At 50.0% G+C, this 12137-nt stretch overlaps 6 protein-coding genes across 6 annotated transcripts, besides 1 other annotated feature; 3 read left to right on the top strand and 3 right to left on the bottom strand.

Moving 5' to 3' along the window:
* Positions 1–12137: part of a sequence feature (contig 1.78 659..353456(-1)) that runs on past both edges of the window.
* On the top strand, positions 22–971 carry ANIA_10562 (peptide-methionine-S-sulfoxide reductase). The gene is made up of 3 exons (XM_657026.2): positions 22–373; positions 442–760; positions 817–971. Exons 1-3 carry the CDS (start codon positions 85–87, stop codon positions 848–850), a joined length of 642 nt encoding a protein of 213 aa, XP_662118.2. The 5' UTR covers positions 22–84; the 3' UTR covers positions 851–971.
* Positions 2429–3505, top strand: ANIA_10566 (uncharacterized protein; the record flags this gene model as incomplete). The annotated part of the gene is made up of 2 exons (XM_050611710.1): positions 2429–3203; positions 3264–3505. The coding sequence occupies 2 exons, from the start codon at positions 2429–2431 to the stop codon at positions 3503–3505; spliced, it is 1017 nt and encodes a 338-aa protein (XP_050467706.1).
* On the bottom strand, positions 4474–4853 carry ANIA_11440 (uncharacterized protein; the record flags this gene model as incomplete). Its single annotated transcript, XM_050611709.1, has 2 exons — positions 4474–4526; positions 4613–4853. The coding sequence occupies 2 exons, from the start codon at positions 4851–4853 to the stop codon at positions 4474–4476; spliced, it is 294 nt and encodes a 97-aa protein (XP_050467705.1).
* utr2 (chitin transglycosylase crhB) lies at positions 5675–7987 on the top strand. Its single transcript, XM_657027.2, has 4 exons — positions 5675–5907; positions 6137–6318; positions 6368–6805; positions 6861–7987. The coding sequence occupies exons 2-4, from the start codon at positions 6192–6194 to the stop codon at positions 7601–7603; spliced, it is 1308 nt and encodes a 435-aa protein (XP_662119.1). The 5' UTR covers positions 5675–5907; positions 6137–6191; the 3' UTR covers positions 7604–7987.
* Positions 8453–10587, bottom strand: ANIA_10563 (alkaline phosphatase; the record flags this gene model as incomplete). Its single annotated transcript, XM_050611708.1, has 2 exons — positions 8453–9015; positions 9084–10587. 2 exons carry the CDS (start codon positions 10585–10587, stop codon positions 8699–8701), a joined length of 1821 nt encoding a protein of 606 aa, XP_050467704.1. The 3' UTR covers positions 8453–8698.
* Positions 10804–11592, bottom strand: ANIA_10569 (alkaline phosphatase PHO8; the record flags this gene model as incomplete). Its single annotated transcript, XM_657028.2, has 2 exons — positions 10804–10925; positions 11067–11592. The coding sequence occupies 2 exons, from the start codon at positions 11590–11592 to the stop codon at positions 10804–10806; spliced, it is 648 nt and encodes a 215-aa protein (XP_662120.2).

The following is a 12137-nucleotide window of genomic DNA, read 5'->3' as shown; positions in this document are numbered from 1 at the left end:
TTACTGCTCATCGCATTCGAACTATAACCCCTTCAACAAATCGAACAGAAGGGCATAATAATATTGCCTCCTATAAAAAAGTTTATGGCATTCGCCGCACCCACCCTCGGCTCGACCGTCTTCTCACGACTTTTCCGCACCTTCTCCACCACTTCTCCGTCCCTCTCACACACAACGGAATCAATATCGCGTAATATGACTAGCTCGTCTACACAAACGGCGACCCTCGCCGCAGGGTGTTTTTGGGGTGTTGAGCATCTCTTCCGCAAGCAATTCGGGCAGGGCAAGGGCTTGCTCGATGCAAAGGTTGGATATTGCGGAGGAAACACAGCGTCGCCGAATTATCGGGCTGTTTGTACGGGAGATACTGGGCGTAAGTGGACAGTAATCTTTAAGTCTCGCGGTTTGATGAAATAGGAGGCTGATCTTGTGGAACTACAGATGCTGAGGCCCTTAAAATCACCTTTGACCCGTCGTTGGTGAGCTACCGCTCGCTGCTGGAATTCTTCTACCGCATGCATGATCCCACGACCAAGAACCAACAGGGCCCGGATGTTGGCACGCAGTATCGCAGTGCCATTTTTACGCATGGCGACGAGCAGCATAAAATCGCAGAAAGTGTTACGGAAAAAGTGAGCAAGGAGTGGTACAAGCAGCCCCTTTCAACGGAAATCATCCCTGCGGGCCAGTGGTGGGATGCGGAGGAGTACCATCAGCTTTATTTGCACAAGAATCCATCTGGATATGAGTGTCCTGCACAGTAAGTTTGGACTTGAAAGGATGGATAAAGGACTGGGTTTGCTGATTGCTATACAGCTTTGTCAGGAGCTTTCCGCCGCTTTCTGAGTGAGTGGACACTAAATTTCTATGACCAGTATCTCAGGTGCTTTATGCTGTATCTGCGCCGATTGGGCCGCTCGGGCATCATGTTGGATATATCAATGACGACTGTCTTCTGAATGAATGTCAAATGTCTTAGCTCCCTAGAGGACGGTGATACAGTCATTCCTCTCATCTGGACAGATTGCAGAGTTCCTTGGTCATGCACAAGTGGGTTAGCCCAGTAAGTCGTCCTGGAAATCTTCTCAGCTGCCGCGCGGTGTAGGGAACTGGACGCTTGCTTCACAGTTCTTTATGCGCAGGTACACAGGTGTGGATACAGTCAGCGGCCCTGCAAACTCAATTGTAAGGTCATTATCTCAATGATAGGGACATATTCCTCCTTGTCATATAGTCTCATCGTGCAGAGCGATTGATATATTCATTTCAGTACCAGACAGTGAAAGCTGGGCAGCTTAGTCCTAGAAAACTTGAACAGGCTCGAATGCTGTACCATTGTGAGTCAGATGGAAGTGAGCATTTCATGCGTAAAGGTGGAGCGCAGAGAGCAGATGATGAATGATTCCGATTCATTCAATTGTTCATTCACTCAGTAACATCAGGCCTCAATTGCCCCTCTGAATCCCCTCTCTCCCTACTATTATTTCTCTGCCTCTCCTCTTCCTCTTCGCCCCATCCTCCTCCTTTTAGAGATTTCATCTCTTCCTTCCCCTCTCTCCTCGTTCATCTGTCTCATTGGGAAAAGCGGCCCAGTGTTCTGTCTCATTTGCTGCGTTATCCGATCTGCTGTTTTATCATCTCTCTTCTATATCATCCTCCCTTAGTATTCTCTTTATTCTCTTAGGCAAGTTGGCTTGCGTGCTTTCAGTCCCTGAAGGGAGTGTGATCTCGATCCTTTGATATTGCTTCACGAAACAACAGCTTATTCAGTCTCAGCTGTCCCTGTGTGATATCCTTTCCGAGTGTTCAAGAGCATCTTTATCAGCGAACCTCATATTGCTCCTCTAGATTTTCCACCACTCCTTGTCCGCAATCTAGAGATCGGGTTATTTTAGGTGCTTGTGTTCTGAGGTAAATACCCATATGGACCCAGTCCATACTCAGGAGGCGATGGAGCTGATTTACATTCAGTTTAGACAGAGTCTCCTACCTCATATGTCCACTACCCAGGCGATATATCTCGACCTGGACGCCGGCAGCCCATACCCATATTCAATCGACCGCAATCAGCAGCACGATGGCTTCCGCCGTAGTCGTGGCTATGCGCGAGGCACTGAGGCACCTCAAACATGTCGAGAACCATGTAAGAGGTCTGAGATGTTGAGAAGGACATTGATATGCTGATATGCCGGCAGCTCCGACATCATAACCAGCCCAACGCCGCAAATAAGGTCGGCAAACTGAGTGTGGAGATTTCTCAGGCCGTTCAGGAAGCAATGGCCTATATCCCTCAGTGCGACGTTTTCGACAATATGGTAAGATTTGTCTGGCTGCCCTATATTTGCTTGCCCTAAGCTTGTAGCAGGACGCCAATGGAGCAGTGGCCAACCGTGTCGCCCAGCAGCACGCAAACGGCGGTCATCAAGCCATGACCAACCATCCTCCACCCGGTGGCCCGATCCAGCAACAAGCGGTTGTGGCCCTCTTGAATGAAGTGCAGAAAGAGCAGAATAAGCCTGCCCACTTCGAAAGCTGCCCACTTCAGAGACTTCCGCCACCCCCAGCGGCCGCTCTTCAGCCTCATAGCTGGGCTCAGGTTGCCGGCTCCATTACGTCCGGCTCTTCTCATGAAATAATGCAGTTAATGTCACCGACTTTGGTGACCTCTTGTCCTGGCTCGAAGGAGGGCCAGAATAGTGATGACGGTAGATCTAATGACGATCTTATAACATTCATCCCTTCTTCAATACCGGTGCTTCCTGAAGAAAAAGCCGGGATTATCCGTATCTTGGGACGGATGAACGAAGCTTCTATTGCCCATATCACCGCTCGTATCCACGAGGGACCCTTGCAGGACATCCGCATTGAAGCTCCCGATAGAGCTCGAGTTGTTTTCCAGCATCTTTCGCACGCGGAAGCGTTCTGTGAAGCTGACAAGGAAATGGTAGTCAGACTTGGCTTTGGACGTCTTGGAAAAGGCTACCGTGTTGAGATTGCAGAGATCGTCGATTGGACCGACGACCACCGTGCGATGAATCAGCCGATTAGAGAGCGTCGTCGTCTCTCTTTTGCTAGAAAGGGGCTTTTCTCCTATTACAAGAATATTCCCGGCGTCCTGTCTCCTGAAGCTTGGAAACAGGATATGCGGAGCATTGCTGGCGTCGGTAATATCGAGCGCCTTTTTGTCTTTAACAATGGCAACGGTGAGTGGGAACTAGTAGCCATGTGGTGGGATCAAAGCCTGATGCTGTCTAAAGCTTTAGCGACCGCCATATTCACGAGCACGATTATTGCTCGTAGGGTTTTGGAAACTGTCAACAGATGGAAAGAAACGAAGGCCGTCTATCGAGGCGTTTCGGTGACCTACTCGTCTGACCCCTGCGAAAAGGAGCTCATTTTGACAGACGACAAGTGTGTCCTTATGCGTCGGCATGAAAAGTTCCGTCCCAACCATCCCAGTTACCGTCCCGGCAAAATCAGGCAGGGCCAGCCTGGGCGCCGTTGATCGGGTGAACACACAGGATATGGTCTGTTACACGTCCATGAGCCAGTGAGCACTCGCTTGGAATAAGCATACCTTAGCCCGTCATCGACGGGACAGAAATTCAAAACGTCATTGATAAGAAAACAAGATATAATAAAAATAAATGAAATACATTCAGAAAGACGGGGTGCGCAATGCTTGATCGACGGTGCAAAATCAACGGGCCAACGTGCGTCGTACACCAGAAAAGGCACGAGCTTAATCGATGACAGAGGGGAAAAGGGAGATATCCCTCTATCAAAATCAATAGACTCATGTGCCCCTTGATGTCGGATGCACGGAGACCATGAGGACATTAGCTGTTGATCCCTGGTGTGGAAAAGGGTTTTGTTTTGGTTTGTTTATTTCTTTTGTCCCTTATTTTTTTTTACAATGCACGTACCTCCAGCTATAGTTTAACAATGTCGTTATTGGTTTAAGCTTAAGCGTCAGGAGGTTTCGATTCCATCGGCAGCGGCATGAACCCGAGTCGTGTAACTGTCTACTGGTGTCGACTCCGAGTACAGGCGAGAAGAATAATATAATAACTCGAGTCTATGCTGCTAGCAGAGACGACAACCTCCCAGGATCGCAACGGACGTCCATATCACATATCACCTAAAGTACCATTCGCTTCAACCACTCGGTAGAGAAGAATCCATATCGAGCTCTTCATAGAGCGTCAACCAGCATCAGAAGCTTAAAGGCGGTAGCACAAGCCGTTGACACGATGCCTCAGTCAAAACGCCAATAAACGTCGACATGTGGTATTCGTACAGCGTCAGTAGGTACCTGCAGGCGTCGTGGCGCCTGTACGCCATGCGAACAGATATCGTTGTTTTTTTTCTTTTCTTTTCTTTTTTTGTGTTGCGCCAATCCACGCCGTATATCTATGATCCGTGGAGAGCAGAGTACGTACTCTTCTTGGGCCCTTGCATGAATCCAGAGTCTCAGTCGTGACCCGTCTTCGAGACTCCATTCGTACACCATACTACCTTTCTGGCTAGACTTCAATCATTCCAGTGACAAAAATTCACAATATTGACCCATTGACGAAAACGGCTGTTTGTTGTAGGTTTGTATACGTACCTCGAGCCACCAGTGCCTTTGATCCTCTTAAGCCGATCTGGTCGCGGAAAGACTTCACTAGAATGAAATCACCGAGAATGCCGATTAAATTCGATCGAAATACTGAGGTTGACGTCAACTGCCACGCGAGGGTCGGAGGGCATTCCTTGCGTCGAGATGCAAGGACACTCAACGGGGATATGGGGATGGGAGGATGGGAGATTAGTTCTGGCACGATATGACGGTCACGGGAGCTAGCCATATCGCGATTGTCACGCTCCCAGCACAAATAGAACGAGAGCGAAGGACTGAGGTTAGGGTAGCTCTACAGACCCAGATCGGCTAGCTCCGAATGCTCCAGCCGTTCTTGCCTTAAACATCTGCCTAGACTCTAAGCCCGGATATTATTAGCCGGCTAGAGTTCGCTAGAGTGTGGGCACTGCTGGAGGTGGAGACGGCAGCCGACTCAGAACCGAGTCTGTATCGGTATTACCGATACCGAGAGGGTTTAATAACTGAGTATCAGGGTCTGTTTTCGGAGACCACTAGACGGAGGCGATATCCTGCACGACAGCGTACTCGAAGATACCTGGTTGGTATCTAATCTGAATCTGTAGAGGGTGGTATGTTTCCGGATGATTCCATGCTTAGCAGCAGTGGCGATTTCCAAGAATAACGGCGTGGAGTAGTTCCTTGGACGCATGTCAGTGGTCACGAGCTCTAGTCGTGCCTGGCAGTTGGCGCTGCCAGTACGCTCAAGTGAGACAAGCCTGTCAGACACAACGTCGGGTGCGGCATCCGGTTGCAGTACTCCAATCGTGAGTGCTGAATTGTCTTTTGTAGACCAGATACTGAAGATCTTTTTTAGTAATGAGAAAAATCGATCCAATACTTCGTAGTAGGACTCGGCATAATTCCCTTACTCTGAGTATATTCAATACCTTTGCTGTCTGTAGCAGATAAGGGTCTGTAATTTACGACCGGATGCGTTGATAAGCCCACTCCTGGTGACTCTCCAAGATCGGCGGCCTTTAATAGTCGGCCCTCTCCCTTCCACCCCGTCCTTTCCCCCTCGATCCGGTCGTTTCTTCTTTCGTTCACATAATCTGTTTCAATCGAGATTCAATCGCTACCGGGACAGAGCTTTATTGCCTCTCTTCCCAACCTGGCCCTCTCTCAGCGGTGATTTAGGTCTCCTATTTCCCGCAGTCCTTCGTTGATTGGTGCGCTCCTCGATCATACTACTATACTCCATCGCCTTGTATAAATCACTCTATACTCTCCCAATCTGAAACGCAATTTCCGCATGCTTCTTGGTAAGTGGCCCCTCTCACTCCAGTTCATCGTCATCTGCAATCAATCCACACCCTATGTCTTGTTGTCATAATTCGTGCACGCCCGGCATTTCCAATACCAAGCCTTGGGTGTTCCCCTGAGTGGATCGCAGACAAAGACTTTGATCAAGGCCCACTGTTATACCACTCTTTCTGGGTGCTCCCTGCGCTGAATTGATTTTTAAACTGATCTTTTATCCGTCTTCTCCAGACCCTGTTCTCTGTATATGATTCTCGGCCTATCCTGACCCCATCACGTCGTCGCCATGCTGCGCCTTCAAACTGCTCTGTTCTTCGCCTACCTGGCGGCCAGGTCCCTCGCCGCAGACGACTTTACGCCGCCCAGCTGCAGTCTCGATGAACACTGTCCCAAGGAATACCCTTGCTGCTCCGGTAGGTCGGATCCGCCACATATACACTGCGCCCGCTCATGTTGCACTAGTATACGGACAATGTGGTACCGGCGCTTACTGCCTCGGCGGTTGCGATCCCCTGATGTCGTACTCGCTTGATTCCTGCGCCCCGATGCCCGTCTGTGAGAGCAAGAGCTACAAGTGGGAGAACCTGGACAGCGCCGCCTCGAACAATGAGTACCTCGGAAACGCCACAGAATCCGACTGGGTGTACAGCGGAAAGCTTAAAGTCGAAGACGGAAACCTTGTGCTCACCATGCCCAAGGAGAGCACGGGCTCGCTGATCGCGAACAACCACTACATCTGGTACGGCAAGATTGGTGCAAAGATCAAGAGCAGTCGCGGTGCCGGTGTTGTTACTGCCTTCATTCTTCTCTCTGACACCAAGGACGAAATCGACTACGAATGGGTCGGCTCCGATCTAAAAGAGGTTCAAACCAACTATTACTTCCAAGGCATCCTCGACTGTGAGTCACATTCTTTCATCCAATATTTGCCAACCTTGTTACTGACCTTCTGTAGACGATAACGGCGGCAAGTCCAAGGTGGACGGTGGGAATACTTATGCGGATTGGCACACCTACGAGATCGACTGGACTCCTGAGAAGATTGACTGGTTGGTTGACGGCGAGGTTGTTCGAACTCTTACCAAGGAATCTACATTCAATGAGACTGCCGACCGCTACGAGTACCCCCAGACCCCGTCCCGAATGCAGCTGTCCCTCTGGCCCGCCGGTCAAGCTAGCAATGCTCAGGGAACCATTGAGTGGGCTGGAGGTGAGATCGATTGGGACTCTGAGGATATCAAGAACCAGGGCTACTACGCAGCCTACTACAGCGACATCACCGTGGAATGCTATGACCCTCCTTCGGACGCCAAGGTCAGCGGCGATGTCTCTTACGACTTCAAGGACGACAAGGGCTTGGAAAGCTCCGTTGAGATCACCGACAACAATACCGTGCTTGCTTCTCTGGGCGCCACCGGCCTCAACATGGACCTCGGTTCCAACAAAACCGACAGCAGTGGCAACTCTACTGGCTCCATCTCCAACTCCACGGTTCCTCAGAACCAGGGAGGTACTGGTAACATCGCCGGATCCTCGACCGGAAACGGAGGCTCGTCGAGCTCTGATTCTTCAGGAGGCGCCTTCAGTCAAGGTACCGATGACAGCACCGACGGCGAAAATGCAGCCCCTTCTGAGCGAGTCCTCAAGGGTTCCTTCTTCGCTGTTTTGGTCGCTGTCGTTGTCCTCATCATCATGTGAAGCCTTCTCATTTTCCTCTTACATCTTCACCTCTTCTTGGACTATATTTATTTATTTCTTCTTTTGCCATCTCGGCCTCTGGACAAACAGCGTTGCGCGTGGCCGCTTTCTGAAACATACGATTCGCACCGTATCACCTTTGTTATGTTGTACCTTATGTTCTATACCTGGGCACAATCGCCTCTTACCTGCCCTGTTATCACTTTGATACCAGTGACTTGTACTGCTCCCAATTTCATGTCTATTTATTGATTGAGTCTCGACTGATTCGACTCGGATGTTCTCATGTTCTACCTACTTATATCATGATCGCGCAACGCTCGCGCCAAATCGTACTGCTACTATATATGAGAAGGGACCTATGATCCCTTACCGAAATCCACAAAGATCCATAATATACCCTCTTCGCTTTCCTTGCAACGTTGTCGCTCTTGAATTGTTGCCACACATTGCTGGTTTGGTTTGACGTTTGCTTGTTACAACGGCCTCCCTGATTTGCTTTACTTAACCATATTGACTGTTTTGTTCTCCAGGGGGTTTGTTCAGGAAATACTTTGCTTGTCTGCAAATGTATCTAGTACATGCTAACATAATAGTAATGTTAGACCTAATTTCAGCCCTCTGTAGAGTTCCTCTGCTACCATATCGAATCCCACCAGAACGCCTGGGTAAAGTCATATCCCAATCTCTATGGCTGTTTCCGGCGAACCCTGCACGCAAGCTCAGATAGAGCTGCTCGTAATATGGCACTATATTTTTGCTGGGTTATGACACTCCATCTCCAATCAGTCAAGTACATATGATAAGGAATCATGCAATCAAAGGTACCTATATCTATGGGTCTAGAGCACATAAGTCATCGCCCTGAATAGCTAAGACTATGACTGACTGTAATACGCAGTATATCTCGGAGCTGAAACCCAAACAATCAATCGCAAATCGTAACCTGTCCTTTAATACCCGTAAGAAGCACTAACGATTGCATAAATAACACCATACATTATAACCTAATCAAAACCCCAGAAAAAAGAGAAATCAAAACAATAACAACTCAATACCGACTTGTCTTTAGGTCTATCAAAACCCGAATGCAGACTAATGAACACCACCACACCCGCACTCATCAGCGTCACCGCTGAATCCGCGCTTCCGCTTAAAGTCCCCATGATACGTATCGAGTCCGTCGGTGCGGACGTCGTCGCCGAGCGGGTTGCCCAGCCAGTTGAAGCTCTCGCTTACGCTTATGCTTTCAGCGGCGGTCCAGAACTCAGAGTTCTGGAGGCGTTTTGTGACGGCGCTAACGTCGAGGTCGAGGTAGTCGGCTAGGAAGGCGCCGATTTCGGTATTTTCGTGGTTACCTTGTAGCGGCCAGGCGTCTCTTGACGAGGAAGCGTAGATATTTACGTCGACACCTTTTGGAGGGATTAGTTGCTAGTTCCGATGATATGAGAGGTTTAGGTAAGGAAGGGCGATAGTATACCAGAATGACCGTGTGTGGACCAGCCGATTTGGGCTCGGCGACTAACCATGTCGGCGAAGACATAGCTAGGGATGATTGGGTTGTTGGGATCAAGTAGGGCGTCTATTTCTTGCTGTGAGGCGTCTTCGATGCCTAAAGATTTCTTGAGGAGGTCCCGCGTGTAGGCCTCCTGAGAGGGCTTGTCGGTCTTCTGGCGGCGGTAGTCTTGAAGCTTTTGAGCGGCATATTCCGAGGAGTGACTGACGTTGGCCAGAACGCCAGGGAGCCAGAGGTATTCGGGGTAAGTGTCATGTAGTTGTCGAGCTACAGCGAGTCCTCCAGTTTCGTGGTCGGATGTTGCAACCAGGACCCCTGGGGTGGAATCGTCGTTGAGGAACTCGAGGACCGCAGCAAAGGCCTTATCGTAGGCGAGCACTTCGTTGACTTGCGCGGCTGGGTCGTTACCATGGCCTGCGTGGTCGATGCGGGACCCCTCAATCATGAGGAAAAATCCTTGATCGCTGTCCTCTGTAGCATGGCTAAGGATCTTCAACGCGGTCCGAGCCATCTCCTCCAAAGAGGGATACACATCATTCTGAGTGCGGCGATCGAGTTCGTAAGGGATGTCCTTCTCAGCAAAGAGTCCCAGCAGCGGTAGCTTTGCTTCCGTCCCACCATTGAGGCTGTCAAAACCTTTCCGGTCGTCAATGTAAGAGAACCCCTTCTCCTTGGCGACTGCCACCAGATCACGATCATCTCCGCGGCAGCTACCGTCCGTTGTATTGGGCAGAAAATGGCACCGTCCACCACCCATTATGAGGTCTACCACACGGCCCAGTGGGTGTTCACCAATTTCTTGCTCTGCTATCTGGTCTTCATACTGTCGAAGGTTTGCGTGCGACGCGAAGCAAGCTGGTGTAGCGTCGGTGATGCGGGTAGTCACCACCAACCCAGTCTTGTAACCAGCCAAAGATGCGGCCTCAAGTACTGTTCCACAAGGTGAGTGGTCGGGAAGCACAGAGATGGCGCCGTTGTAACTTTTGAACCCGCACGAGAATGCCGTCGCTCCGGCTGCTGAGTCGGTGACCAGACTCGAGCTGGACCTTGTCCGTGAAGTACCAAGAATGTGCCTGTCCAACACGAGGACCTCGTCAGCTGGAAGCCCTTGCGTAAGCTGTTTGAAGCTTCGAGTCATGGTAAGACTAGTTGGGCCCATCCCGTCCGAGACCATGAAGATAAGGTTGCGTTTGCCGGTTGGTTTTCCTCCTGGACCCCATGTTTCTTTCTTGTGACTCTGTATCCAGCTTGACTCTCGCTGATAGACGATTGCAAGGATAATAACAGCAACGGTGGCTATTAGAGCCCAGGAAAAGAGGCCGACCTCTCTCCAGAAGCCCCATCCACGACGACTTCCACCGCGGTGAGTCCGCTCGCCAGTCAACAAGGCGTCTTCCTCCTCAGCATTTCGAATGGATGACTGTTCTGATGATTGGCGTGGAGCCAGAAGAGGCTCTTCTCGCGGCATTATGGGAACGTAGCGAATAGAGGAAATGGTGGGGTCGATGTCGCCGCGAGTCGGAGTTGGAGTTGGGGAACTTCAAGGGATCTGGCCAAAGCTGTCAGCGTGGACTGCTTGGCGCGAGGTTACGTCAGATCTGCTCAGCCCTGTATAAGGAGAGATCAAGTAGATTGCTATACAAGTACAAATATAATACTTTCAATAACACATTTAACATAAGCTTTACCTCCCCTTCCATCCGATCGGTATCATCGCAGCCGCAATTTCAGAAACTCCCCTCTCGGTCGCGAGCAGGTTGAACTGCGCAGCAGCGTTTCTTGTATCTAGCACCTCAACCCGGATCCCTAGCGAGTTAATATGCTTCCTAGTTTCCGGCGACAAAGGAAAGATTGAGGCTCCCATCCCAAGAATTAACAGGTCTGTCACCGTGGCACAGTCAGTGAACCAACTAAAGAAGACAACGGTAAAAAAAAAAAAAGACATACCCGGACGAGGCCATACCAAGTCCAATATACCCCAAACCTGCTCATCCACTTCAAATTGTCCCTTTGCATTGATCATGTTGTTCTTGGTCCCATCCTTCTTACTCATCCAAGGCCTCCATGTAAACGCTTCTCCACCGACAAGCATAACTCCGTCACCACCTGTAATCTTGACGCCATTGTCCAGATGGAAGCCCGTATCTAGACAGGCGTCAACAGCAGTCGTCGGGGTCGGAATGTTTCCGAGTACGTTCAGTGCGGCGAAATCAGTCTGCGTGTCCTCTTTTGACGGTGGGCCGCGGTCGTGGGTGCGAGGTTTCGATGGGTGAGCCCGGGAGACCATGCGGGCTGGGCGGATGTGCGTAGAGCCATTAGAGCTGCTATTGCTGCGGTGAGGAGAAGCAAATGCCACGGCAATAGGTGATTGGAAACGGTTCAAGTTTGCGCAGAGGGGGATGGCAGGTTTGGCACCCTTTGGGGAGATGGATGTTCGAAGGGCTCGAAGGAGCTGGAGCGAAGGTGGATGCATTTTAGATGCTAATGCTTCGATTGATAGTATTATTAGATGCAAAGAAGGGTTTAATGTAGTGAATGAAGGGCAAAAGGCGCACGTTCAGGAGACAAAACAATGTTGTAATAGCAAATGCGGGAAGTGATGAAAGACAAGACCCTGAAACTGCGCTAAGAAGAGATCTGAGAGCCTGGCGATTCAGGCATAGAAAGTTCGACCAATGGCTGATATCACGATTACCAGTTGCAGCAAGATTATGGATTCCTGCTATGGATAAATATCCCACATTATCGCAATATTCCCAAGCATAGCTATCAAGGGGAACCCCTGCTACCCTTTGCTGCAGCGGTCGAGTTCCCGTCAAATGAAAAATGTCATACAAGTCGTGTATCACCCCCAAACGCCTTTTGGCCCAGAAGAGAAATATTTGAAGCAGATAAACAATTAAACAGCAACCACCGCTCAAATCTACAAGAGCAACGTTCCGCCCACCATTCTAACTCAGATATTTCGTTATAATAGATAATGCATAAGGTAGATTGCCCGGTTCAGCGCGCAGCTAC

The sequence above is a fragment of the Aspergillus nidulans genome, chromosome III, assembly GCF_000011425.1.
Source record: "Aspergillus nidulans FGSC A4 chromosome III".
Classification (NCBI taxonomy): domain Eukaryota; kingdom Fungi; phylum Ascomycota; class Eurotiomycetes; order Eurotiales; family Aspergillaceae; genus Aspergillus; species Aspergillus nidulans.
This window is presented reverse-complemented; position numbering and strand designations above follow the sequence as displayed.

Coding starts and splice junctions, on each gene's coding strand:
- utr2 (XM_657027.2), top strand. CDS start 6,192: ATGCTGCGCCTTCAAACTGCTCTGTTCTTCGCCTACCTGGCGGCCAGG. Junction 6,319..6,367: donor GGAATACCCTTGCTGCTCCG/GTAGGTCGGATC, acceptor ATGTTGCACTAG/TATACGGACAATGTGGTACC. Junction 6,806..6,860: donor CTTCCAAGGCATCCTCGACT/GTGAGTCACATT, acceptor GACCTTCTGTAG/ACGATAACGGCGGCAAGTCC.
- ANIA_10562 (XM_657026.2), top strand. CDS start 85: ATGGCATTCGCCGCACCCACCCTCGGCTCGACCGTCTTCTCACGACTT. Junction 374..441: donor TTGTACGGGAGATACTGGGC/GTAAGTGGACAG, acceptor GTGGAACTACAG/ATGCTGAGGCCCTTAAAATC. Junction 761..816: donor GGATATGAGTGTCCTGCACA/GTAAGTTTGGAC, acceptor ATTGCTATACAG/CTTTGTCAGGAGCTTTCCGC.